This window comes from Artemia franciscana, chromosome 12 (assembly GCF_032884065.1).
Source record: "Artemia franciscana chromosome 12, ASM3288406v1, whole genome shotgun sequence".
Lineage (NCBI taxonomy): Eukaryota > Metazoa > Arthropoda > Branchiopoda > Anostraca > Artemiidae > Artemia > Artemia franciscana.
Genome location: NC_088874.1, coordinates 14,740,853 through 14,766,442, shown reverse-complemented (window position 1 = coordinate 14,766,442; position 25,590 = coordinate 14,740,853). Strand labels below are relative to the sequence as shown.

Here is a 25,590-nt window from a genome sequence, read left to right as displayed (position 1 = left end):
TGTGTGTGTGGGTCTGTCTGTCGGGTGACGTCATGTTTGTGTGTCGACTGACGTCATGTTTTCAACTGACGAAATTACAGATCGGGACACAAATGACGACCGGGACACCGGCACATAGGGAATATAAATGACGACACTCAAAGAGAAAGCGACCGGGACAAAAGGAATGTTCGATTAGCAATCACCATCAACAAAGCACCGGGACACAAATGACGACCGGGACACAGGGAGTATAAATGACGACCAGGACATAAGTAAAAAAAAACTAAAAAAAACTAAAAAAAGGTAAAAACTACAAAAAAACTAAAAAGAAAAAAAAACTAAAAACTAATAAAAAAACTAAAAAAGCTAAAGAACTAAAAAAACTAAAAAAGAAAAAAAATAAAAAAGGAAAAAAATGAAAAATAAAGGAGAAAAACAAAACTAAAAATGAATGTATATACAGACCGGGACACCGGGATACAAATGACGACCGGGACACAGGGACACAACTACAACGGGGACACCGGGGGGCACAGGGGGATATAAATGACGACCGGGACACCGGGACACAAGGAATATAAATGACGCCCGGGACACTCAAAGAGAAATCACAGACTGGGACACCGGGACACAAATGACGACCGGGACACAGGGAATATAAATGACGACCGGGACACAGGGACAAAACTACAAAGGGGACGCCGGGGGGCAACGGGGGATATATAAATGACGATGGCGACACAGGGAATGGTCGATTAGCAATCACCATCAACAAAGCTCAAGGGCAATCATTAGAATCATGAGGTATAGATCTGAATACGGATTGTTTTCTCATGGACCATTATATGTTGCATGTTCAAGAGTCGGTAAACCTGACAATCTATTTATATGCACAGACAATGGGACAGCAAAGAATGTTGTATATTCCCAAGTTTTACGTAGTTAAAAACATATATATATATATATATATATATATATATATATATATATATATATATATATATATATATATATATATATATATATATATATATATATATATATATATATATATATATATATCTATATTCACAGGTGGGACATAGGGACACAACTACAATGGCGCGTAACTAATATGGCGCGTAACGACTTACGCGCACGGGGGGGCTTGGGGGGGGCACCAACTAGGTGCCTTATAAAAAGATTGTTGCGGTTTGAAAATTCATGGCCAATTTAAAGTGTAGCTCTAGTTTAAGTGGTTTAAACTTTTTTCTTTCTAATTAACAATATTATTTAGTATCCTATGGTGAAATTAGAAGGGCTTATAAATACATATAATCTGTTTGTTCTTTTTGATTTTAATAATGATTCTACTTATTCTATAATTTTTATGCAGAAAGCTGTAAAATGTAGCGTTAAATTGTTTTTTTTTTTTTTTTAAAGGAGGATGAAATTTCAATTTTTCGACACCCAGCAATTTGATTACAGTGACCATTTAAAGACAATATAGCACTACTTGGACTGATGAAGGATTAGTTTAGAATTTAATCTGTAGTCTATTTGACGTATGTGACAGGGCAGTGACCAAGCGAATGTTTCAATATTTCTTGGGGCAAAAGCACCCCAAAATATAGCCTTTAAAAATACCAAGAGATATTACTCATTTACTTTTTGCTTATAAGGTAACTAAAACAATTGTACAAATTAAGAAATTTACATTTTGCATAGATTCAGATTTGGTTTTTATATGTTTAATTTGGTCCCTTAGTGACAGGACCATATTAATTGCTCGTTCAATTAGGGCCTTCGAGTAAAATCAAAAATTACTCAATCATTGTCTTCAAAACAATTTTTTAGTTCTTCTTCTGTCTTTTTATTTTTTATGTTTACAGAATTTAATTAAAACCGAACAGGGATTAAATAAAACAAAAATTGTTCACAAAAGTAAAGAGCGAAGCTATGTTTTGAGCAAAGCAAAAAAACTAAGAAAAATTGTAATGAACAATGAACTAAAAGTCGAAAGAAATAGATATTAGGCTTGATAAAAAAAAATAAAACATATGATAAACTTAACATGTACTTAAATTTTTGAAAATGGATGTTTTGTCAAATAAAAACTGAAGGCCATACCCAGATTGATGGGTGTTACCGAGCTTCAGCCTTCCCCCCCTCCCCTCGCCAAAAAGTTCAATTCTACTTGTAAAAAGGGCTACGAAAGTGCATATAAAAAAATTATACGTTTTGCTTTTTATTTAAACACCCCTCCCCACAAAAAAAAGGATACAAAATCATACCCCTCCCCCAAAAATAATTATTTTTAAAATAATTATTTTTAAAATAATTATTAAATAAATTTATAAAAATTGAAAACAAAACTCCAATAACAATAAAAACGCTTCGTAAACTATTTTCCTGAAATCTTTTTCTATATTGTCAAATTCTATACCTTCCTTTTTCAGATCCAAGTCTTTTCAGTGTAGAACACTTCGTATCTCCTGAGGTAAACCGCCTTAGGTGTCTCCTAAAGGCGGTTTTAGGGGGTAGGGAGCAGATGCGACACTTTCCTAGAGCGCAGAAATTTTAGAAACATAAAATTTCAAATAAATAATCTAATGGTTATAATCATTTGGTAATTATTGAAATTGAATTTTTATTAAAATAAAATAGAGGGCACTGTTGGCAGTAAGTATAAGCAAATTGAATACTAAATTTTCTATTTTCCCATATCTTCATCATCATTCCTTGAAAATAAAATTAAGTAGACTGAATTTATTTAATTTCAATGTTTTTTGGGATATTTTGCTAAAATTTATTCCGAAAAATTTTGGGATACAGAGGCTAATAAAAATTTTATCCCGGGCGCAAGAGAGGCCAGAACCGCCGCATGCGTTTCCTAAAGGTCAATATAACCGATAACTTCATCGTTTCTACCACATTGAAGAAGAAAACAGGCAACATTTAAGTCAGTGGTATTTTCTGAAGATTCTACTGAGTTTATTTTTGAGCTGGTGGTGATGCTGCTTGTGTTGTCTTGTGCAGTAAAGTAAATATAACGTTAAAGGAACTTCACCTTCTTTACTGCTTTCAAGAAGAAAGTAGGCAACTTATAAGTTTGCTGTTTTTTTTTTGTTTTTTTCTCAAAAATCCAGTGATTCTAATTTTCAGCTGGTGGTAGTCCTGATTGTATGTCTAAGAAATATCATTCTATGCCAATATAGAGCCGCAGTAGGCGCATAATTTTCGAACTTCTGGATGTTTATGATTATTCACAGCGGTCATGCTCCAAGTCCTGAAGTACAATAATGAAACTACCAGAAGTGATGGTTTAAAGAAGCCATTGAATTCACTGATTATTATTTTGAATATGAGTAGGTTTAGCTTTACAAGCAAACTTAAATTTTTCCTCTACTAATTAAATTTTAAGTTTTTTCCTCTGGTCTCTTCTTAAGTGAAGTCTGGAAGTTTCACAATGGTCGTACTTTATCTTCCCTAGAGTAACTGTATTTAATGCTTGCTTATTTACAGAATGGTCCTTGAAGTTCTTCATTCTTGTGGATGGTGGGAACATTTGGGTGTTTACCTCCCCTTGGACCTGAAGAGGTTCTGGGAAAGAAAAGATATTGTGCTTTCACTATGGGAAAAGGTTGAGAAACTAGTTTTGGCGTATAATGATGCAGTCAAGGGTAAGGAGCAATTCTATTTATGCTTTACTTGCGTTCCTCATCCATATCTTTAAGTGTAAACGAAACAAGTGCTTTGTCCTTTTCAAAGTTTGTCTTAGACAAATACCTTAAGATGCTCTTGCCGTTAAAAAACATTATTAGATAGGTATATATATATATATATATATATATATATATATATATATATATATATATATATATATATATATATATATATATATATATATATATATATATATATATATATATATATATATATATATATATATATATGGAAATAAAGATTAGTATATATGAAAATGAATATTAGTATTAAAACAAGGAACAGACATAAGTTAAGAGTAAAGGTTACTCACTTAAATTCAAGTACTATCTATGGGAGGGAGATGTCCCATAAAAACTTTTTCGCCTATTGATCAAATCAGACAATCCTTTCTTGTGTATGCACTTCTCTTCAAGGGACACATTTCTACTTTAGTGTATTGCAAATCTTTCGTTTTCGGTTATTTTACGATTTTATTTTAGGTAGTTTAGTCGATATTCATCATACTCTTTTTTTAGAAATGGGTAGTGAAGAAAGGCAACTATTTCGCGCAGAACTGAAGCAAGTCAATACACTGGTTGAGCTTGGACTTTCTACAGTTGTTTGGAATCAGCCACTAGGTGTCAATAATCTCTACAACAAGCTTAATAGTCACATAATAATTGTAAGTTCTTTTTGTAAGTAAGTTTATTCATAAATCATTATAAGCCTTTCGCACGCTGATCCGAGCTACAGTCTCAAGAATAACTTTTAAAAATAAGGGTCAGTTCCCCAAAAGAAAAAAGAATTCACTAAAACATGAAACATTAAATTATCTTTTTGCAAGTCACTTTGACAATGTTCATTCTGAACTTTAGTTGAAATCATTCTCCAGCAAACTCCAAATCAAATTAATTTTCAGGTAGGCTAGGCGTATTGAAACTAAACCTCATGTGCCCGGATTTAGTTACTTTTCAAAAGTTACGAACCTGAGAAAATTTACCTTGTTTTCAAAAAAAGGGGGAAAACCCCCTAAAAGTCATAGAATCTTAATCAAAACCACACCATCAGGTTCAGCGTATCAGAAAACCCTACTGGAGAAGTTTCAAACTCCTATCTGCAAAAATATGGAATTTTGTATTTTTTGCCAGAAGAAAGATCACGGATGCGTATTTATTTGTTTTTTGTTTTGTTTTTTTCCCAGGGGTAATCGTATCGACACAGTGGTCCTAGAATGTTGCGAAAAGGCTCATTCGAATGGAAATTAAAAGTTTTCATGCCCTTTTAAGCAGCCAAAAAATTGGAGGGCAACTAGGCCCCCTCCAATGCTATTTTTTTCCCTATGTCACCGGATCAAAATTATCAGATAGACATTTTGTTCAGCATAGCTGAAAAAACGGATAACTATGTCTTTGAAGACGACTTAATCCCCTACAGTCCCCAGGGGAAGGGCTTCAAGTTGTCAACTTTTACCATTGTTTACATACAGTATCTATTATTGGGAAGTATACAGACTTTTTCAGGGGGGATTTTCTTCTGATGGGGAAGGGTCTGGGGGAGAGGGTTATGTGAGAAGATCTTTCCATGGAGTAATGTTTCATGGGGGAAGAATTCTCCATGAAGGGGTGTCAGATTTTCCAGCATTACTCAAAAAACGATCAGAAATCTAATAAGAAAAATAAGTTTTTCAATTGAAAGTAAGGAGCAACATTTTAATCGCCATTTCCGCCAATCTGTTGGCTAGCATTGTATATTTTGTTAAAAATGGAGAGCGCCATGGATTATATCGTTTACTTCTCTGAAACAATTGTAAATCTACTGCATGTAAATTTTAATGGCGGCCCAAACACATAATGATTTTAATTCTACAAACACCAAAAACAAGAAGAACAATAGGGAATTTTTTAAGACAGTGGGAAACAAATTAGAATGAATATTTCGGCCCTATGTCCAAGGGCCGTCCTCGGCAATACAAATAAGAAAAAACAAATTACGAGAGGATAAAATCAATAAAACTAAAATGAAAAATTTTTCCAAACAGCCCCAGCATCCTTACCTCAGCGAAGTTCAACCAGGACTGAAAAATAAATTGTTATGAAACGAGACAATTCAATGAAATGAAAGAAAATGATTTAAAAACAGTTTTTTAATGCCAGCCTAGCTTTTTTCGCTGCTGATCTTATAGGTCTATTTGTGACAGTATCTATTGTTTTTTTTTGAATATTTTGTAAGGTCATTTCTAATTAAATTTGTGTATAAAGCTTTCAGTGAATATTCTCCTAAATCCCTATTTAAAGAAATATTATTATTAATCTTAAGTCTGATTTCAATTGCTTTTCGAAAATCCTCCCCCTATGAAATTGCTTGCAAGGATGAGATAGCCACATACTGTAACGGTGGCTTGAAATATGTATAGCCTTGGCTCAGTAAAACATGGCACTTTCATTAAAACCTCTCAGAAATGCCTCTTAATATGGGTTAAATTTACCTCTAATACTATATTTACATCTGGAATTCTTTGCCAAGACCCCGTTCTTTCTTTAGTTCACGTTTGTTTTTCTTATATTTTCTCCTATATCAGGTTTTTTCACGTTTTATTTTTCCATTTGTTGAGTTTTAACTGCTTTTTCTGTGATTTCATGGTTCTTTTTTCTTATATTGCATCATTTATAAGCTTTTTCACGTATTATTTTTCCGTTTTTGAGTTTTAACTGCTCTTTCTGTGAGAATGCCTTGTAAATGTGTTTTTATTGATAAAACTTTATGCACAAAAAAAGTCGGTGTCTTATTAGATTTCTTGTTCCAGGACGAATCTCCAATGTGTAATCATATACGCAACTAAATATCTAAAGCCAGTGCTACGTAACATCTGTTATGTAGCTTAACCTATCTGGATCATATTAGAAAATTAATAATGCTGCAAAATGCAGGTTTATTTAATATAGCAAAAATCAATAGGATTGGGATGTTTTTGTGCTCTCATGTGGAGAGGTTTGGAAACAGGCGATAAATTCAATCATTCTAGTATGCGTGAACAGGGGATTCTCCTTGCGTCAAATATTAGAAAGGTTTTCATTGTCAACCTGGTTAATGCTCTATTCCATTAGATGGAAATGGCCTTTTGAATCCTAATGGGTCAAAAATTATTAGAATATAAAGGTTTCCAGAGAAAAACGTATCGAAAGAAAACAAAATCTCTTAAAGTACTATGTAAGACTCGTGCGTGCATTGTTATTACATAACACCCCACATACCCGCCCTCTGCAGTTACAAATGCGGTTTCTCTACGGGCCCTGAAGTCTAACATATCACACAAGATTGCGTCGTCCTTAACATAATTAAATATTTCCCTATTACATAACATATAAAGAAATCTTAAAATATCTTGGAAAACGTCTTGTCGGTGAAATTGGTTGCTAGGGCCACCTTTTGGAATTTCTTGCCAAGGCCCTGGTTGAATTGGATGTTAGTGGCCCCAGTGGAATTAGATGCTAGGGCCCCTGATGGAATTGGATGCTAGGGCCCAATTAGAATTATTTTTTGGGGGCCCCTTGGTGGTTAGGTTAGGGGCCCGATGAAATTAGATGTTAGGGCCCAATTGGAATTGGATGCTTGGGTCCCCGGTTGAATTGGATGCTAGGGCCTCCCAGTAGTTAGTACAGGGGCCCCAGTGAATTCTGATGCTAGGGCCCCTATGGAATTGCTTGCTATAGCCTATTCGAAGTAGATGCTAGAAGACTGCTGGAATTGCTCGCTAGGGGTCCGGTGTCTTGAAGACCCCCATCAGCAGGCCCTGAAGGACTCCTGAAGACTCCCTATTAAGTAAACTGAATCAAGAGTCTTGGCTGAACTTTTCGTTAAGAAGTAATGATGCCTAGGCTATTTTAAAAAATGGATTTCTAACCGATAACTTTTATTGTAAGTGTATTATTGTTTATTATTTTCTTTGCTGAAATATTCAAATAGATCTTGTTCGTTCATTGTCTTGGGAAAAAAGTCCTCATTACTATCTCTTCTGTATTTGTATTATGGAAAGGCAGTGTGGTCTTCGTCATTATTTAGGTTTCTCTACTTAAAGGAAGGAGCAAGATTAAAACTTCAAAGGAACAGAAATTATTTTGGATATGACGGGAGCTGCACCTTCTTCAAAGCCCCTCTCTTCACGCTAAAATTTGTTTAAGAACTTTTGAAAAAGATCTTGATTCAATTACACGGCCCTTGTATTTCAAAAATCGTTCTTTAAAAAATTAGACAAAAGGTGAAACATTAGTGTAGAAAGAGGGGTATTGAGGAGGGGGTAGCCCCGTCATATACGGAATAATTTTGGTTCTTTATGAGTTTTAATGTTACTCCTTACTTTAGTAGAAAAAAACTTGTTTTTTAATTTTTTTTTTAATCATTGGCAACATTATGATTTTCCTAGGTCAACTTACGTAACGTTGATAGTTTTTCATTTCTCAGAATTGGATTTGTGATTCTGGTTTCATTACCATTAGGCGGAGGGGTTAAAGTTTATTGGTACACACTGAGGGTGTAAAGTTTATTGGTACGGAATTGTATAAGTAAGTATAGTTTTCATGGTTGCATAGTGCTTCTTTCTGGAGGGTGGAAATGCAATACTGATACCAAAGGAAAGGCTATTATAGGTTAGATAAAACCCTTATGATTTCATAGCAAAGGCTGAAAGACATGCAAATAATTTTTTCAGCTTGAAGATCGAGTCAAGGTATACAAGCTACTTAACAAGACTGTACAGGAATGTTGCAGCAAGATGGAAACTACTCGGCTGTTTTCCTTCCCAGACAAATCTACGGAATTTTCAGCCGTTAAAATGATGGTGGAAGAAGAGCCAGGGTATGAAACATTTCTTTTTTTTATTTATAATGCCCCCTTTTTACAGAGTGAAACTTCAATACTTAAAGTCTTTTCAAGAAAATAGAATTTTAATTGTGCGGTTATACCCATAACTATTTAACTTGAGCTAAAAAAAAAAGCATAGAAATTTATTTAAGCTTAAAAAGAAAACAATGTTAAAGTTTGTTAATATTCAAACAACCTCAGTTCTATATATTTTGAGGTCCATCTCATTCTCCAACCGAAAATCCCCCCTCCAGCGGAACGTTCCCTGGGAAAATTCCCCTTCGTGGAAAAAGTAAATGTATTAAGTAAAAAAAACAATTAAAATTAATTAAAGTAAAAGTAAAAGTAAAAATTATGCAGTGAAAAGTAAAATCGTTGTACACTATACAGCCGATACTAGAAGATCTTTGAATAATCTGGAGTTTTATTCATATGAAAAAAACTGAATCAACAGCCCTAAGGCTAGAGTAAAGCTCTTCCATATAATTCTACTATTCTCATGTAGTAAAATATTTCGTAGAATATACTATCTTTTCTAAAATGTCAAATAATCTTCAGTTTTTTTTTTTTTTGCTTTATAGCAAACTAGCAGAATCTGAACTAATGCCACTGCTGACAAGAACTTTGGAAGACTTGAAAGGATTTCAGTTGACAGTTGACCTAACTAGCTCACAGGCAATAAGACAATGGCATGAAACTGCAAAGTATTTTGAATCTAAACTAGTTGCAGCCTTTCAATGTGTCGCTAATGAAACAGCGAGATCGATTGAAGAGCATCTGGAAAAGCCTTCATCTCCTTTCCTATTGTTTATTCTGGAATTTCGCGACAAAAAGGTAAACGGAAAACATTTTGTTTATTATTGTTAAAATATGTAATCATCATTTTCACCGCCATCAATATAAGAAACTGATGGCATATGTTATGTTACAACCAAAATCCATTATATATATACATATATATATATATAATATATATATATATATATATATATATATATATATATATATGGTAGCTAATATGTATGGAAGTACAAAAGCAGTCGTTAGAGTGTTTGGAAAAGGAGTTTCAAGGATATTTGAACAGACAAGAGGTGTGAAACAAGGAAGCGCCCTGTCCCCTCGGCTATTCGGAATATTCATAAACGACATCGTATAATTCTTGGAGAAAAGATGGGCCCCAGCAGTTAAGCTCGGCAACAGAACGATTTCGGCTCTGCTGTTCGCCGACGACATGGCATTAGTAGCGAAAACAGCTCGTAAACTACAAATTTTAATTGACCTGATGGCAGAATACCTTGAATCGATGAAACTACGTCTAAACCTCGGGAAGACGGAGATAATGATCTTCAATAAATGAGGAAGAAGGAATTTAGTTGAGAATGAGAAACTCCGGTTCAAAGGACAAGAGATTCAAGTAGTGGAAAAGGGGAAAAATCTGGGATTTAACCTGACACCTAACTGCAGTTGGAAGGAACATTTGAGCGAAACGTCAAAGCGAGGGAAAGCAGCAGTGGGTGCAATATTACGTAATGACCTAGTGAAAAAGTCGAAGTCATTAAAAATATTTAAGCAAATATTTGATTCGAAAATTAAACCGGCAATCCATTACGGAGCTAAGCTATGGGGCCTGGAGGCCGCGGATAAGCAACAATCAGTTCAGTTTAGATACTACAAAAGACTTTTCGGGCTGCACCAGACAACACATAACCATCTAATCAAAGGAGACTTCGGCATCTTCTCACTGAAACTGCACCGGCTTTTATCAAGTATTTAAGTTTTGGCTGATATTAACCCAACTTCCTGAGGACCGATTGGCTAAACAAGCTTATAATTGATTTGCTTCGAATTAATAGGAAAACTACTTGGACTCAACAAATCAAGAAATCTCTTGACAAATTAGGCCTCTCTTATTTGTGGATGGAAGGAAACGGACCCGGAAACACACATTGCCTTCCAGAAATGATACAGAGATTGAAAAACCAAGATACACAAGAGTGGGGTTGTTTAGTATGTTCGTCGGAAACACTGAAAGAATATAGTAAAGTAAAAGACATTTTTGGGGAAGAATATTACTTTAAGTTAAATTTACCTTTTAAATATTTAAAATCATGGATCCAGTTGAGGAGAAATTGCCTTTCTGTAAATAGGGAACAGAGATTTAAAAAAATAAGGGTACAAATGGTAAGTGTGGGTATTGCGGAATTGAGGATAATAAATTAGCCCATTTCCTCATGGAGTGCCAGGAGCTTGAAAGTCTTAGGGATGAAATTTGGAGGGACCATCGGTTGGTGCTACTTTCTGATATCCTGAGGTCTTCGAAGCCTGGAACCATTGGCAAAATGGCACGATATGTGAAAAAGGTGGGAGAGGCTCAGTCGAGCCCGAGTGAATGAAAATAAGTATTGTTTTATATTGAGTGTGTGTTAAATGCAGTTTTGTATCATTAAATCATGTTGTGTATGAACGTAGGGCTCAAATAAACTTTTCTTTCTTTCTTTTCTATATATATATATATATATATATATATATATATATATATATATATATATATATATATATATATATATATATATATTGAAATCAACATTTGTTATAGTTTTTTTGTTTAAAATCAGTTGGTATTTCCAGGGTGGGGCTTAACAAGACCATAAGTTATTTTTTAGATCTGTCAAAAAGTGAAGTGAAAGTAAAAAACAATTAGTGAAAATTATTAAAAATAAGTAAAATGTAAAACATTAAGTGGGAATACCTGTCCCAGTCAAGTCAGCGAACAGGGGTGAAAACCCACTTCGGCGAAGAACGCGAAGTATAGGGGAAGAAAAGATAAAAGATGTAAAATAATAATAATATAAGTTTTAATTGAGTAACTAAGTATATGAATGAAAGAGAAAGCGCGGGTGAGTATTCTTATTGATTATACCTCTTACAATAAATATGCCTCTGGGACGTTAAATTTTTTAATCTTTAAAGCAAAGTTGACGAAGGGAAAATCAATGAAATAGATTCTACTTAAAATTAAATAGAATGTAGACTAGTGATATCTTAGAACTTGAATAGCTTGGACGAGTTTAAAACGATTAAAGCTCATCCTGATGTCAAAGAACTATAGCATCATATGCTAACCTAACCGAGTGGTTAGTGCGCTAGACTTGAAACCCTCTGTTCGTGAGGAAAGGGGCTCGAGTCCTGCTGTCACTGGTTAATTGGTTTGGAAATGCGGTTAATGGCGTGATTCAGTAGCCTCAGTCGCAGTCAATACAGTTTCAAATGGGTATGAAGAGTGTGCGAAAGCAAAGGATAGCTGGTCCCCAGCCCCTCTGGACATTTTCTGGCTGAAGGGTCACGAAACGAAAATAAGCCACGCCATTAGAGACTGTAAAGTCTATTGCCGTATTTCTGTTTACTAGTATTTTATATTAAACTGGGTCTTACAAATTTTAAAATTAGACCAAACTGTAAAGAACATTATGAAGTAAATTTCCTTGAGCTTTCTTATACGTCAAAGACAATTTTAACCCTTTCCTAAACTCTTCTTCCTTTTACCTTGAGAAATAAACTTGTATCTTCTTTTGGTGAAAAATATAGAATGAAAAATATAGTGAGAAAGGCAGCTGTTTTTCTTTTAATCACAAAATGATTCAAATAAATTCTCCCTTTGATCCATTTTTTTTTTAATAGTCAGTACTGTTCTTGTGAAATCTATTATATAAACCAAATAATTCTTTTGGTCTAAAAAAGTTTCTGAGAACTAAGAAAATCCCATTCCAGCTTAGTGTCAATTATAACTAGAAAAATAGAGAATTAGTCCATTTAGAACATTACTATTAGGATATTTGGCATTATTATAACATTAAAGAACATGTTACGTTTAGAATGTAAAGAAAAATACAAGAAAAAACAGCCAAAATGTAATGTCATGTTTAGTTCATAACTTACAACCCTTCCACGGAGGACTGTGGGGGATTAAGTCATCTTCAAAGGTTTTTCTACTATGCTCATCAAAATGGCTATCTCAAAATTTCGATCGGGTGACTTTGGAAAAAATGATCATGGGATGGGGTCTAGTTGTCCTCTAATTTTTTAGGGCACTTAAAAAGGGCACTAGAACTTTTAAGTTCCGCTATAATGAGCCTGGCCGCGATACTCTAGGACCACTAGGTCGATATGGTGAGGAAGAAAAAAAAAACAAATAAACACGCATCGTGATCATGCGGAATATAAAATTCAACCTTTTTGTAGATAGGAGCTTGAAACCTCTACAGTAGGGTTCTCTGATACGCTGAATCTGATGGTGTGATTTTCATTAAAATTTTATGACTTTTAGGGGATGTATTTTCCTTTTATTGAAAATAAGACAAATTTTCTCGTAACTTTTGATGAGTAAGACTCAATTTGATGAAACTTATATATTTGAAATCAGCATAAAAATCGGATTCTTTTGATGTGTCTATTAATATCAAAATTACATTTTTCGAGTTTCGGTTACTATTGAGACGGCTCGTTTCTTACTTACAGTTCGTTATCGCGAACTGTTTGATTGAAGACCTATTATCAAAAAGTTTGTGGTAACGAACTGTAGTAAGGAGCGAGCCGGCTCAAGAGTAACCGAAACTCTAAAAAACGATACCAATATATACATCCAATGAATCAGATTTTTACGCTGGTTTTAAATCTATTAGTTTCATCAAATTTAGCCCTACCCATCAAAAGTTACAATTTGTCTCATTTTCGGAAAAAAGAGGAACTACCCCTAAAATTCATAAAATACTGATGAAAATCACACCATCAACTTCAGCATATCAGAGAACACTACCGTAGAAGTTTCAATTTCTATCTGCCAAAATGTGGAATTTAGGATTTTTTGCCAGAAGAAAGATCACAGATGTGTGTTTATTTGTTTATATGTTTTTTTGTTTTTTTTTCAGTGATCGTATCGATCCAGTGGTCCTAGAATGTCGTTACAGGGCTCATTCTAACGGAAATTAAAAGATCTAGTGCCCTTTTAAAGTAACCAAAAAAAATGGTGGGCGACTAGGCTCCCTCCCACGCTCTTTTTTCCAAAGTCACTGGATCAAAATTTCAAGACACCATTTGTTTAACATAGTCAAAAAATCAAATAGCTACGTCTTTTAGGACGACTTAGTCCCCCACAGTCCCCGGGGGAAGGGCTGCAAGTTATGAACTTTGTCCATTGTTTACATATAGTATTGGCTATTGGGAAGTAAGGGGTTATGTGAGAGGATCTTTCCATGGAGGAATCTATCATGAGGGAAGAGAATTGCAACCAATAAAGGGGGCGCTGGATTTTTCATCATTATATAAAAAAAATGAGAAATTAAGTTTAAAAAAAAACAACCATTTTTTTTCAACTGAAAGTAAGAACTAACATTAAAATTTGAAACGAAGAGAAATTCTTATGTATATGAGGGGGTTCGTCCCCCTCCTCAATACCTCGCTCTTTACGCTAAAGCATCTTTAGTAATTTCAAAAGAGCTATTTATTCTAATTAAAACGGCCTTTGTGATTCAGGGGTCATTCTTAGAGAATTAGAACAAAATTCGAACTTTAGTGTAAAGAACGATGTATTGACGAGGGAGCGAATCCCCTCATATACTGAATAAAAGTATACGAACATAGAAGTCTGTTGCGTAAGTTAGTTTGTAAGTTACGTGTATTTATTACTAATAAAAAACGTTCTTAAAATAAAATAAAAAGTTCTAGTGGACTTTTTAAGTAATAAAAAAGAATGAAGGGCAACTAGGCTCCCTTCCCCACTCGTTTTTCTCAAAATCGTCCCATAAAAACTTTGAGAAAACCAATTAGTCAGAAAAAAGTAAAATTAATATGTAAATTTCGTTTAGATTATTCATGTAAGGTGAGCCAAAATCAAAACCTGCATTAATTTAAAAATATTCAGAAATTAAATAGAAAAAAATTCAATTGAAAGTAAGGAGCAACATTAGAACATAGAAATTATTACGTATATGAGGGGTTTCGTCCCCTCCTCAATGCATCACTCTTTACACTAAAGTATTTTTAGCAATTTCAAAAGAGCTTTGTATTCTACTTAAACGACCTTTATGATTCAGGGGTCATTCTTAAAGAATTGGAAAAAAAAATTACTCCTTACTTTCAGTTGAAAAACATCTTTTATTTAATTTCTGATCTGTTTTTAAATAATCCAGGAAAATTCAGCTTCCCTTCCATGAAAAATTCCCTTCCCATAAAAAACTTCTCAATGTAAAGATTCTTTAATTTAAGACCCACCCCCCCCCCCCGAAAAAAAATATATGCATAGTTCCCGATAGCCAAAGCAAGGATATATGTATGCAATGGGCGAAGTTCATAGCTTGCAGCCCTTCCCCCAGGGGCTTCAGGGGTAACTTCATCTTCAAAGACATACTTGCTAAACCTTTCGACTATGTTTAACAATTTGGCTATCTCAAAATTTTGATCAGATCGCTTTAGGAAAAAAGAGGGTGTTTGAAGAAGGCTAGCTGCCTCCCGATATTTTTGGTCACTTAAAAAGGGCACTAGAATTTTTAATAAAATAAGCCCTATCCAATCTTCTTGGATCACTGGTTCGATACGATCACCCCTGCAAAAAAAGACAACAAAAAACAACAACAAAAAAACAAATAAACACGCATCCGTGATCTTACTTCTGGCAAAAAATTAAAAATTCCACATTTTTTGTATAGGAACTTGAAACCTCTACAGTAGGGTTCTCTGATATGCTGAATAATTTTCCCTAAGATTGCGTGATTTCTTGGGGGCGTTTTTCCCCTTTCTCAAAAATTAGGCAAATATTCTCAGGCTCAAAACTTTTGATAGATAACGTTAAACTTGATGATTTTTAAATATTTTGAACAAACATCAAAATTCGATTCTTTTGATATATCCATTGCTATCAAGGCTCCATTTCTTTGAGTTTCGGTTACTATTGAGCCACATCGCTCCTTACTTTCACTTCGTTGCCACGAACTGCTTGACGAACTCAAATATCATTGTCTCCATTATAGAAAACAAAAATTCAATTGGTGGGGCAGCCACAAGTAGTTAAGCACCCTCCGTGAACAGAATTATATTTGCCTGCGATATACATAGCTTTATTGGATAGATAAAATCTTACCAAAGAAGTATATGACCTAAGATTGGTCCCTCGGATGCATCATATCTCATGCAAAATTAATGAGAAAACTTTAAGCTATTCCACACAACTTGCTTACGGTCCGTCAGATAGGACTCAAAACAGTCAAGGCTCACGTCATTCGCGCCTATTCGTTGTAGTCCATTCAGCATATTTTAATGATCATAATCAATAGATAGCGCTATATTGTAATAAGCTATTCTGATGACACTATGCTGTGAAATCCAACAAAGTCTCATGACTAAAATCTTAAAAGAAATTCACAATCACTGTGTAGGCCTATTAGCCTGGTAATAGGGCAGAGTGATTATATACTGATAGCTGAATGTAAATCTTTGAGCTCCTCTTTACCTCCCATCCTTCGCCTCCACCCCCCTACAACAAAATTGAGAATTGACAATATACTCATTCTCATATGGGGTTCCCATCTAGCCCATGTTCACTGCACTTTTTGTAGTCAATTACAGACAGTTGAATTTTTTGTTTCTGGCCCAAATCTCTTTTCTACAATTGGCCATGACTTTCCGTTGAAATGGGTCCATGGAGCATAAATGGGAGACAGTAACAACGGCCATCAAAGGGGTAAAATTAACCTGGACAATCTGTCTTGGCTTTTTTCTACAATTGGCCATGACTTTCCGTTGAAAAATCAACGGGTTCAGCATTGTGGAGTGATATGCATGACATTATTTCTTTTTATAGGTAGAAATCGCCCCAGATTTACTTGAAGCTGAAGAAATCTTTGATGTTCTGAAGAATTCTATAGAAAATGCTATTAAGCCAGGCCTGGAAGCAATTGCTGCACTCCGTCCAACTGCTGGGAACAACCCAGAAGTTTGGCTGAACAATATTAATCAGAGTATATATATTTTGGACAGATACAAGTCAATGAGGCATTGTAAGTTAATTGAACCAACTTTAAGAATACAAAATAGAATACAAAAGAATGCAAAGAAAACAGAACAAACAAAAAAGCTAGCGATGGACATTCTTTATTTCTTTCTTGCTCTTTTTGGCAACCCTTGCTTCTATCCATACTATTCAGTTCTATTTATAACTTTTAATGATTTTTTATCAATTATCTTTCCCCGATGTCTTTTTGGTGTTGCTATTGAATTTCTGATATTTGTGTGCATTTGTTTCGTTAAAAAAATACAAAAGAAGTTGCTTCTGTAATCAGGGAGGATTAAAAACTTTTTGTAGCAAACCATAGAAAAACTTGAATATGTTTATCTTGGTCTTTACAAAAATATGATTTGCATTTTCAGCGTTTATTTTCTGTAAAATTTTCATCCTGATTTTTGTTGTTGGAGGGGGAGGGGGCTAAGCATGCCAGGAATTAATATTTTCTGTAGCTCCGTTTCAATTCAAGAATTGTCGCTAACACTTGTATAACCACCCAGTTTAAGGACTGAAACATGAGCGCCCTAATAATGCTATTTTTTCTCCAGGTTCAATAAATGTCAAATCATTATTTTCAAATATTATTAGAAAACATATAACTTAGAAACAAAGATGTTAAAAATTAATATTGTGCAAAACTTTTAAATCACAGGCAACGCTATAGCACTGCCTATAGTAAAGGCCATAAGGCTTCAATGTTTTATTTTTTCCTGAGGCATTTTATACGGAAGGGATGGTGGTATAAACTTCGGAGGCGACTCATTCGATGGGAAATCAAAAGTTCCAGTGCTCTTTCTCAGAGTCAAAAGTGATCAGAGGGCAACTAGCCTCTCCGCCCTTTTTTTCCCAAATATATCTGATAAAAACTTTGAGATGTCTGTTTTGTTAAAAACAGCTCAAAGATCAGATAACCAAAACTCTGGGTCGATATAACCCCCAGATCCCGGGGGCAGACGTTGTATGTTATGCCCCGGAGACATATATGGTTTTTTGGAAGGGGTGCTCGTATAAACTTCAGAGGGGGCTAACTTGACTGGAAATTGAACGTTCTAGCTCACTTTTTTAAGAATCAAAAGTTATCAGAGGGCAACTAGTCCCCCCGAGCCACCCTTTTCCCCCAAATGCTCACTTTTCTTCAAAATTTTCAGATAGCGATTTTGTTAAAAATAGTTCAAAAATGAAATAATAAAACTCGGGGTCAATAAAACCCCCTAGGCTCAGGGACAAGGGTTACAAGTTATGCCCCAGGAGCATATAAGGTTTTTATGGAAGGGATTGTCGTATTGACTTCAGAGGGGTTCATTTGACTGTAAATTTAACATTCTAGTTCCCTTTTTCAGAGTGAAAAGTGATCAGATGGCATCAAGACACTCCATGGTCTCTTTTCTCCAAATGCATCTGATCAAAATTTTGAGAAAGTTACTTTATTCAAAATATTCCACTGATCAGATAAAAAAAAACTCCGGGGTCAATAAACCACCCTCGGGGCCCGGAGGAAGTGTAGTGGGTTATGCTCTGGGGTTTTAGGGTTGTAGGTTATGCTCCGCCCTCCCCCCCCCAAAAAAAAAACTGATTAACAATATTTTATTTCAAAATTATGGGAGCTGACCCCTGGCCGTGCAGGGCGTGACCCCCCCCCTTGTAAAAAAAATCAACTATATTTTAATCCAAAATTAAATTACTCGTTGGATTACCATCATGTATTTTTAAATATGTAAATATCTGAATATATAGAAAAAAAACTATCTTTGAATAGGGAATTTTTAAAAACTTGAAACTTTGGACATAAAAAACAAACAGAAATTAATTTTTAAAAATTTTCAAAAAACAATTTTTCTAAAGAATTGTAAATGTCATATTGAAATTAGTATCAGAAGAAATAAGAACCTACAATATTCGTAATGTAATTCGTTTTCAGGGAAGCGCCAGTGACGCAGTAGGCTTTAGACTTTTACAGTTATGGAAGGGGGGAGCATCCAAACTCTTGTTTGTAGTGAAACTATATTTGTCTTGAATAGTCTTGGAAAGAACTAATAAAATTAAACTAAACATTTGATGTATAATGATATTAATTGCTGAAAATTCATCAGTTCAAAATTATATTTTAATGTAATTTATATTTATTTTAAATGTTGTAATAAGTACAAACGAAAATATTTGTAATGTAATTCAGTTTCAGTAAAGCATGAATGATGCAGTTGGTTGAGAAGGAGCTGGGTTAGAGAATGAGGCAGTACCTAAACTCTTGTTTGTAGTGATTGGCATTTTAAGCTTGATTTGCATATTCAATTTAAGCTTTACTCGTTTCAAGATTAATTTATTCTTTTAAATTGGGACCTTTTGTATGCTTGTTTTCTATGGTTGTTTTTTTAATTTAGGTTCGTTTTGGGCTTCATTTACATTTCAATAGCAAAAGATATTTATTTTTTTTAAGCTTGATTTGCACATTAAACTGAAGCTTTACTTATTTTAATATTTACTTATTCACTTATATTAGTACCTGCTGTATGTTTTTTTTTTTACTATGACTATTTATTTAATTTCTGTTCGTTTTGGGTTTTATTTGCTCAATAGTAATTTCTGGTCGTTTTGAGCTTAAATTATTGTCGGTTTTTATTTCTTCCGATCTGAAGTTTGATATGACCTTTACTTTTCTTTGTAAGACTTCTTTTTCAGAAAGTTTTTTTAATTAATTAGTAGTAATATTTGTTGAGTGAAGCACAGATTTAGAGAGAGGACTTAAGAAATTCTTTGACTATGCTTTCAAACAGTTCTTGAGACACGGCTCAATAGTAACAAAGACACTAAAAACAACAAAAATTATAACAATATGTTTACAAATATTGTTATGTTAATAACAATGTTTTTATTGCAATAGATATATCAAAAGAATCGAATTTTTATGCTGATTCAATTAAGTTTTATGATACCCATCGAAAGTTACGGGCCTGAGAAAATGTACCCAATTTTGATGCCTTGCTTGTTTTAAGATTTATTTATTCATTTATATTAGTACCTGTTGCATGTTTTTTTTTGTTTTGTCTTTTTACTATGACTGTTTATATAATTTCTGTTCGTTTCGGGTTTCATTTATCCTTTAATAGTAATTTCTGGTCGTTTTGACTGTGAAGTATTGTCGTTTTTTATTTCTTCCAATCTGAAGTTTGATGTAACCTTAAATTTTCTTTGTAAAACTTCTTTTTCAGAAAGTTTTTTTTTAATTAATTAGAAATAATATTTATTGATTAAGCACAGATTTAGGGAGCGGACTTTAAAAATTCTTTGACTATATTTCTCAAACAGTTCTTGGGAGACGGCTCAGCAATAACAAAAATTCTAAAAAACAACAATAAAACATAACAATATTTTTATAAGTATTGTTAAGCTGGCAACAACGTTTTTACAACAATAGATACATCAAAAGAATCAAATTTTTGTGCTGATTCGAAATATATAAAGTTATATTTTATGATACCAATCAAACGTTATGAGCCTGAGAAAATTTACCCAATTTTTGAAATAGGAGGGGAGACACCTCAAAAACGTTGGGTGATCTCAATTGAAATTAAACCATCAGATTCAGCATATCCGAGAGCCTAATTATAGATGTTTCAAGCTCCTATATAACACAATGCGTAATTTTGATTTTTTTTTTTTCAAGAAGAGAAATCATAGATGTGTGTCAAACCAGGGATCCTGGAAGATCGAGAGAGGGCTCATATCAGAAATTGAAAGTTCTACTGTCTTTTTAAGTAAACAAAAATACTTGAGGTCAGCTATCCCCTCTCTCGCGTCCCTTTTTTCCCCAAAGTTGTTTGATCAAAATTTTTAGGTCGCCATTCGCACAGTTGCAAGGTCCAAAAACTATATCTTTACCACTAACTGTTTGATAAAAGGCTTTTTTTAAATTTCCAGAATACTTTAGCGCGAAGAGCGAGGTAGGAGTGGGCAACTTTCCTTATATATGGAATCATATTTGTTCGTTTTGAGTTTCAATGTTGCTCCTTACTTTCAGTTGAAAAAACTTGTTTTTTTATATTTAACTGTCAAAACAAATCTATATTTCAATGTTCGTCTTCACAATAGTAAATATAATTGACATAATTAAATATTAATAACATAAATACAACTGACATAAGTATAAATTTCAATAATTAACTCTCCATCAGGCTTGACTTCCTCATTATCCCACAAATACATCAGAATTTTTTTATTTTCTGGTTAATCAAAGTACTGCTTTTGTAGTTCTTACTGAATTTACTGTTAAGGTAGCAACATATTAAAGTTCCCTACATTAGGTCCACTGTTAAAGTTCTCTTACATTTATTCACAAAAGTGAATTAATGTAAGAGAAATGAGAACATTCAATTTCACAGACAAACTTTAGAGTACAAAACGACAATTCTGCTGTAGACAAATATTCAGCCAGCATTAGAACATAAGATTAAAATAAGTAGTATTTCGGATAAACAAACAGAGAACAAAATAAGGCTTTCTCCAAGGATTGTAGAGTATTCATCCGTTTTATTAACCGTAACAAAAGCTTTTTTTTACTTTAAAAGCACGAACCCAAAAGCTACTGAATGGGCTTGGTCCAGGCCCTCTTTCATTCGTTATAGGAGGGTGACATAGCCAGCTAGATTGTCTCTTTGGTAGAGAATCCAAGGTCAGAGTCAAGACAAATATAGCATGTTGTCATTACTAATTATTTTTCAGTGTTGCGAGATAGCTACAAGAAAGCAAAGAAATACACAGATCGATGGAAGGTTTGGAAACAGTTCGTTGGACCAAATCTGGACCTGTTCTCAGACATATATGCACCACCGGAAGACCAGTTTCTTCAAGATATCAAACAGTTAGCTTCTTTTATTTGTCATCTCCTTTCTCTAAGAACTGCACATCTTTTTGCAAATTAGTACCAATTGGACTGAAACATTGACAATTTTTTCTGTACAATATTTCCAAAGGGCATTTTAATGCTTAACAAGAGCTAAGAGCTCATATGGCACTTGTGACGGGGCCAGAAGAGCTAAGAGCCAAGAGCTCATATGGTATGAGCTCTTACAAAATTCCAAGAATCAATAGATTGATTTAAAAGGAAAATCAAGAGACTTAATCCCGGTTGGAATTTAAAATAAGAGCTCTGAGTCACGATGTCCTTCTAAATATTAAAATTCATTAAGATCCGATCACCCACTCGTAAGTTATAAATATCTCATTTTTTCTAATTTTTCTTCTCCCTTTAGCCCCCCAGATGGTCGAATCTGGGAAAACGACTTTATCAAATCAATTTGTGCAGCTCCCTGACATGCCTACCCATTTTCATCGTCCTAGAACGTCTAGAAGTACCAAACTCGCCAAAGCATTGAACTCCCCCCCCAGCTCCCCCAAAGAGAGCAAATCCAGTACGGTTACGTCAATTACGTATCTACGACATTTGCTATCCACCAAGCTTCATCCCGATTCCCACACTCTAAGCGTTTTCCAAGATTTCCGATCCCCCCCCCAACTTCCCCCAATGTCAACAGATCTGGTCGGGATTTGAAATAACAGCTCAGAGACATGGATTCCTTCTAAATATCAAATTTCATTAAGATCCGGTCACCCGTTCTTAAGTTAAAAATACCTCAATTTTTCTAATTTCCAAATTAACACCCCCCAGCTCCTCCAAAGAGAACGGATCCGTTCCAATTATGTCAATCACGTATCTAGAACTTGTGCTTATTCTTCCCATCAAGTTTCATCCCGATCTCTCTACTCTAAGCGTTTTCCAAGATTTCTGTTTCCCTCCTCCGACCCCCTATGTCCCCGGATCCAATTCGAGTCGAAAATGGAGCATCTGAGACATAAGATCCTTCTATATATCAAGTTTCATTAAGATCCGATCACCTGTTCATAAGATAAAAAATACCCCAACTTTCACGTTTTCCAAGAATTTTGGTTTCCCCCTCCAACTCCCCCCAATGTCACAGGATCTGATCGGAATTTGAAATAAGAGCTTTAAACTACAAGATCCTTCTAAGTATCAAATTTCATTAAGGTCTGATCACCCGTTCGTAAGTTACAAATACCCCATTTTTCCGAATAACCCCCCCTCCCCCCAACTCCACCAAATAAAGCGAATCCGCTCCAGTTATGTCAGTCACACATCTTAGACTTGTTTTTATTCTTCCCATCCAGTTTCATTCTGATCTCTCCGCTTTAAGTATTTTCTAAGATTTCCAGTCCCCTCTCCCAACTGCCCCCCAACGACGCTGGATCCGGTTGAGATTTAAAATTAGATATCTGAGTTACGAGGTCCTTCTAAATATGAAGTTTCACGAAGATCTGATCACTCTTTCGTAAGTTAAAAATACGTCATTTTTCTAATTTTTCAGAATTAACCCCCCCCCCCCATTTTCACAAATAGAGCGAATTCGTTCCAATTATGTCAATCGCGTATCTAAGACTTCTGACTATCTTTTCCCACCAAGTTTAACCCCGATCCCTTCACTCTAAGCTTTTTCCATGATTTTAGGTTCCCCCCCCTAAACTCCCCATAATGTCACCAGATCCGGTCGGAATTTAAAATAAGAGCTTTGAGACACGATATTCTTCTAAATATCAAATTTCATTGAGATCCAATCACCCGTTCGTAAGCTAAAACTACCTCATTTTTTTAATTTTTCAGAATTAACCCTCTCCCCCCCCCCAACTACCCCAAAGAGAGCGGATCCGTTCCGGTTATGTCAATCATGTATCTAGGGCTTGTGCTTATTTTTCCCACCAAGTTTCATCCCGATCCCTCCAGTGTAAGTGTTTTTCAAGATTTTATGTTTCCCCCCCTCAATGTCACCAGATCTGGTCGGGATTTAAAATAAAAGCTCTGAGACACGATATCCTTCCAAGCACCAAATTTCATTAAGATCTGATCAACCGTTCGTAAGTTAAAAATACTTCATTTCTTCTATTTTTCCCGAATTAACCGGCCAAAATAGAATTTTGCACTTGTTGACAATTTAAATGGGGCAATCTATAAAGTATGTTTTTTAATAATCCTTTTCCCCTGTGCTTGCAAATAATCCTGTGCTTGCAAATTTCTAGTTCATTAACGAAAAAATTAACAATAGATCTGTGTGAAGGATAGTAAAGACGTAATAATTCTTTATGTTATAGTTCTGTGTTTTCTAGTAACTACTACTACAACTAACAACAACAACTCACCACAGCACTAAGCCACCTGAAGGCAACACAGCGACGTAAGCTCCAATTCCATCCCAATCTATTCAAAGCGTCCCTCTTTACACCCTCACAGAAAGTTCCCATTTCCTTTAAATCTTTCTTTATGACATCCTCCCCCTTCCCCCAACCCCGGACTCCCTACTTTCCGTCTAGCCCTAGACGATTGACTGAAAAGGACAATCTACGGCAAGCTGTCACCCATCATTCGCAGAACGTACCCTAACCATCTCAACCTATCTCTTATTACAGTCCTAGAACGCTGGATTTAACCGTTCTTTTCCGTAAAGCCTACTGTTTGAAATACGGTCAGTCAGTCGGGTTCTCAGAACAATCTGTAGGCAATTTCTCTGGAAAACTTCTAGCAAATCTTCATCCAGCTTTCGGAGTACCCTTCAGAGCCAGTATGCTTCAGAGCCATTTTTGACCATTGTCATCACTGTAGCTTCCAGTATTCTAATCTTGGTTTTCAGACTTGTCTTACTATTCTTCCAAACCTTTTTTAACTGTGAAAAAACAGCATGAGTCTTGGTTATTCTGCTTTTAGCATCTTCACTGCTCCCACCGTCTTTACTAATAATACTACCAAGGTAAGTGAAGCTGTCCACTTGATCAGTCTTTTCGTAACCCAACGTCACCTTAATATCCTCACTTATTCCTAGCCTTGGTGACTTAGTCTTCTTGACATTAATTTTTAAACCTATTCTAGCACCTGGAACTAGCAAAACCTATAAAAGTTCATTCATGTTGCTCACACTTTAATCTAAGATGCTTAAATCATCAGTATCATCTAAGTCCAGGAAAGTTTATCCTCCCCAGTTGATTCCGTGGTCTCACATTCGCTTTCCTGTGCTCTTTAAGACAAAGTGCATCAAAATGATCCATGTAAAAGGGGGATAGAACACAATCTTGCTTAACTCCCGATTTAATACGAAACCAGCTGCTAACCTCGTCTCCTACTATAACCGCAGCATTGTTATTCTCGTACATAGCACTTAACATTTTAATGTATTTGTCTTGTATACCATACTAGAATAAAACTTTCGCTAAAGCCCTTCTATCACCATAATCAAACGCTTGCTCATAATCTTTAAAAAATGAGAACTAAAGGTGTTTGATAACTAAGACACTAGTCAATTATTAACCTAAGAGTGAAAAGTCGACATATCCTCTATCTCCTCGAAAACCGCACCGTTCTTCTCTTATAACATTGTCTACTCCATCTCTCAGTCTAAAAAGTATCATATTACTTAGTAATTTGCTACCAACAGAGACCAGACTAATGCCTCGACAATTTCCACATTAGTTCTTATCTAAGATAAGTTTTAATTAAAGTTATAGTGGTTTAATTAAAGATTTCCTAAAATCGCTAAGTACTTCCCTTTTCAAAAACCGTATTCATAATCTTCAGTAGCTTATTTCTAACCTCAGAGCCACCAGGTTCAAGAAACTCATTTACCACACTATCAGTACCTGGAGGCTTATTATTTTTTAATTCTTTTACTACTGTGGCTAATTCTTCCTCGCAAAACAAATCTTCATTCACATCTAAGATATCACAAACTTTTTTATTTTCCTCTATGTCTTTTTCTGCAACTCTATCTCGGATTAGAACGTTTTCAAAATGTTCTGCCCATCTCTCTTTAGCTCTTTCTTTTTCACTGATTATGGCACCGTTCTTATTTTTAACGGGGACAAGTCCGGATTGACTACTCTCCCTCAATTTATTAGCATGCCAGTGCAATATTTTACCATTATGCCATCAAGCTGTATCTTCCAGATCTTCAGCAGTT

General features: G+C 34.8%; 1 protein-coding gene across 1 annotated transcript in view; it reads left to right on the top strand.

The window, feature by feature from the left end:
• LOC136034191 (uncharacterized) overlaps positions 1–25,590 on the top strand; it is a 103,530-nt gene that overhangs the window by 75,722 nt on the left and 2,218 nt on the right. The window contains exons 13-18 of the mRNA XM_065715367.1: positions 3,487–3,644; positions 4,206–4,351; positions 8,375–8,520; positions 9,108–9,360; positions 16,379–16,574; positions 21,296–21,434. Coding sequence (XP_065571439.1) covers positions 3,487–3,644; positions 4,206–4,351; positions 8,375–8,520; positions 9,108–9,360; positions 16,379–16,574; positions 21,296–21,434 — 1,038 coding nt within the window. The remainder of the gene's footprint in view (positions 1–3,486; positions 3,645–4,205; positions 4,352–8,374; positions 8,521–9,107; positions 9,361–16,378; positions 16,575–21,295; positions 21,435–25,590) is intronic.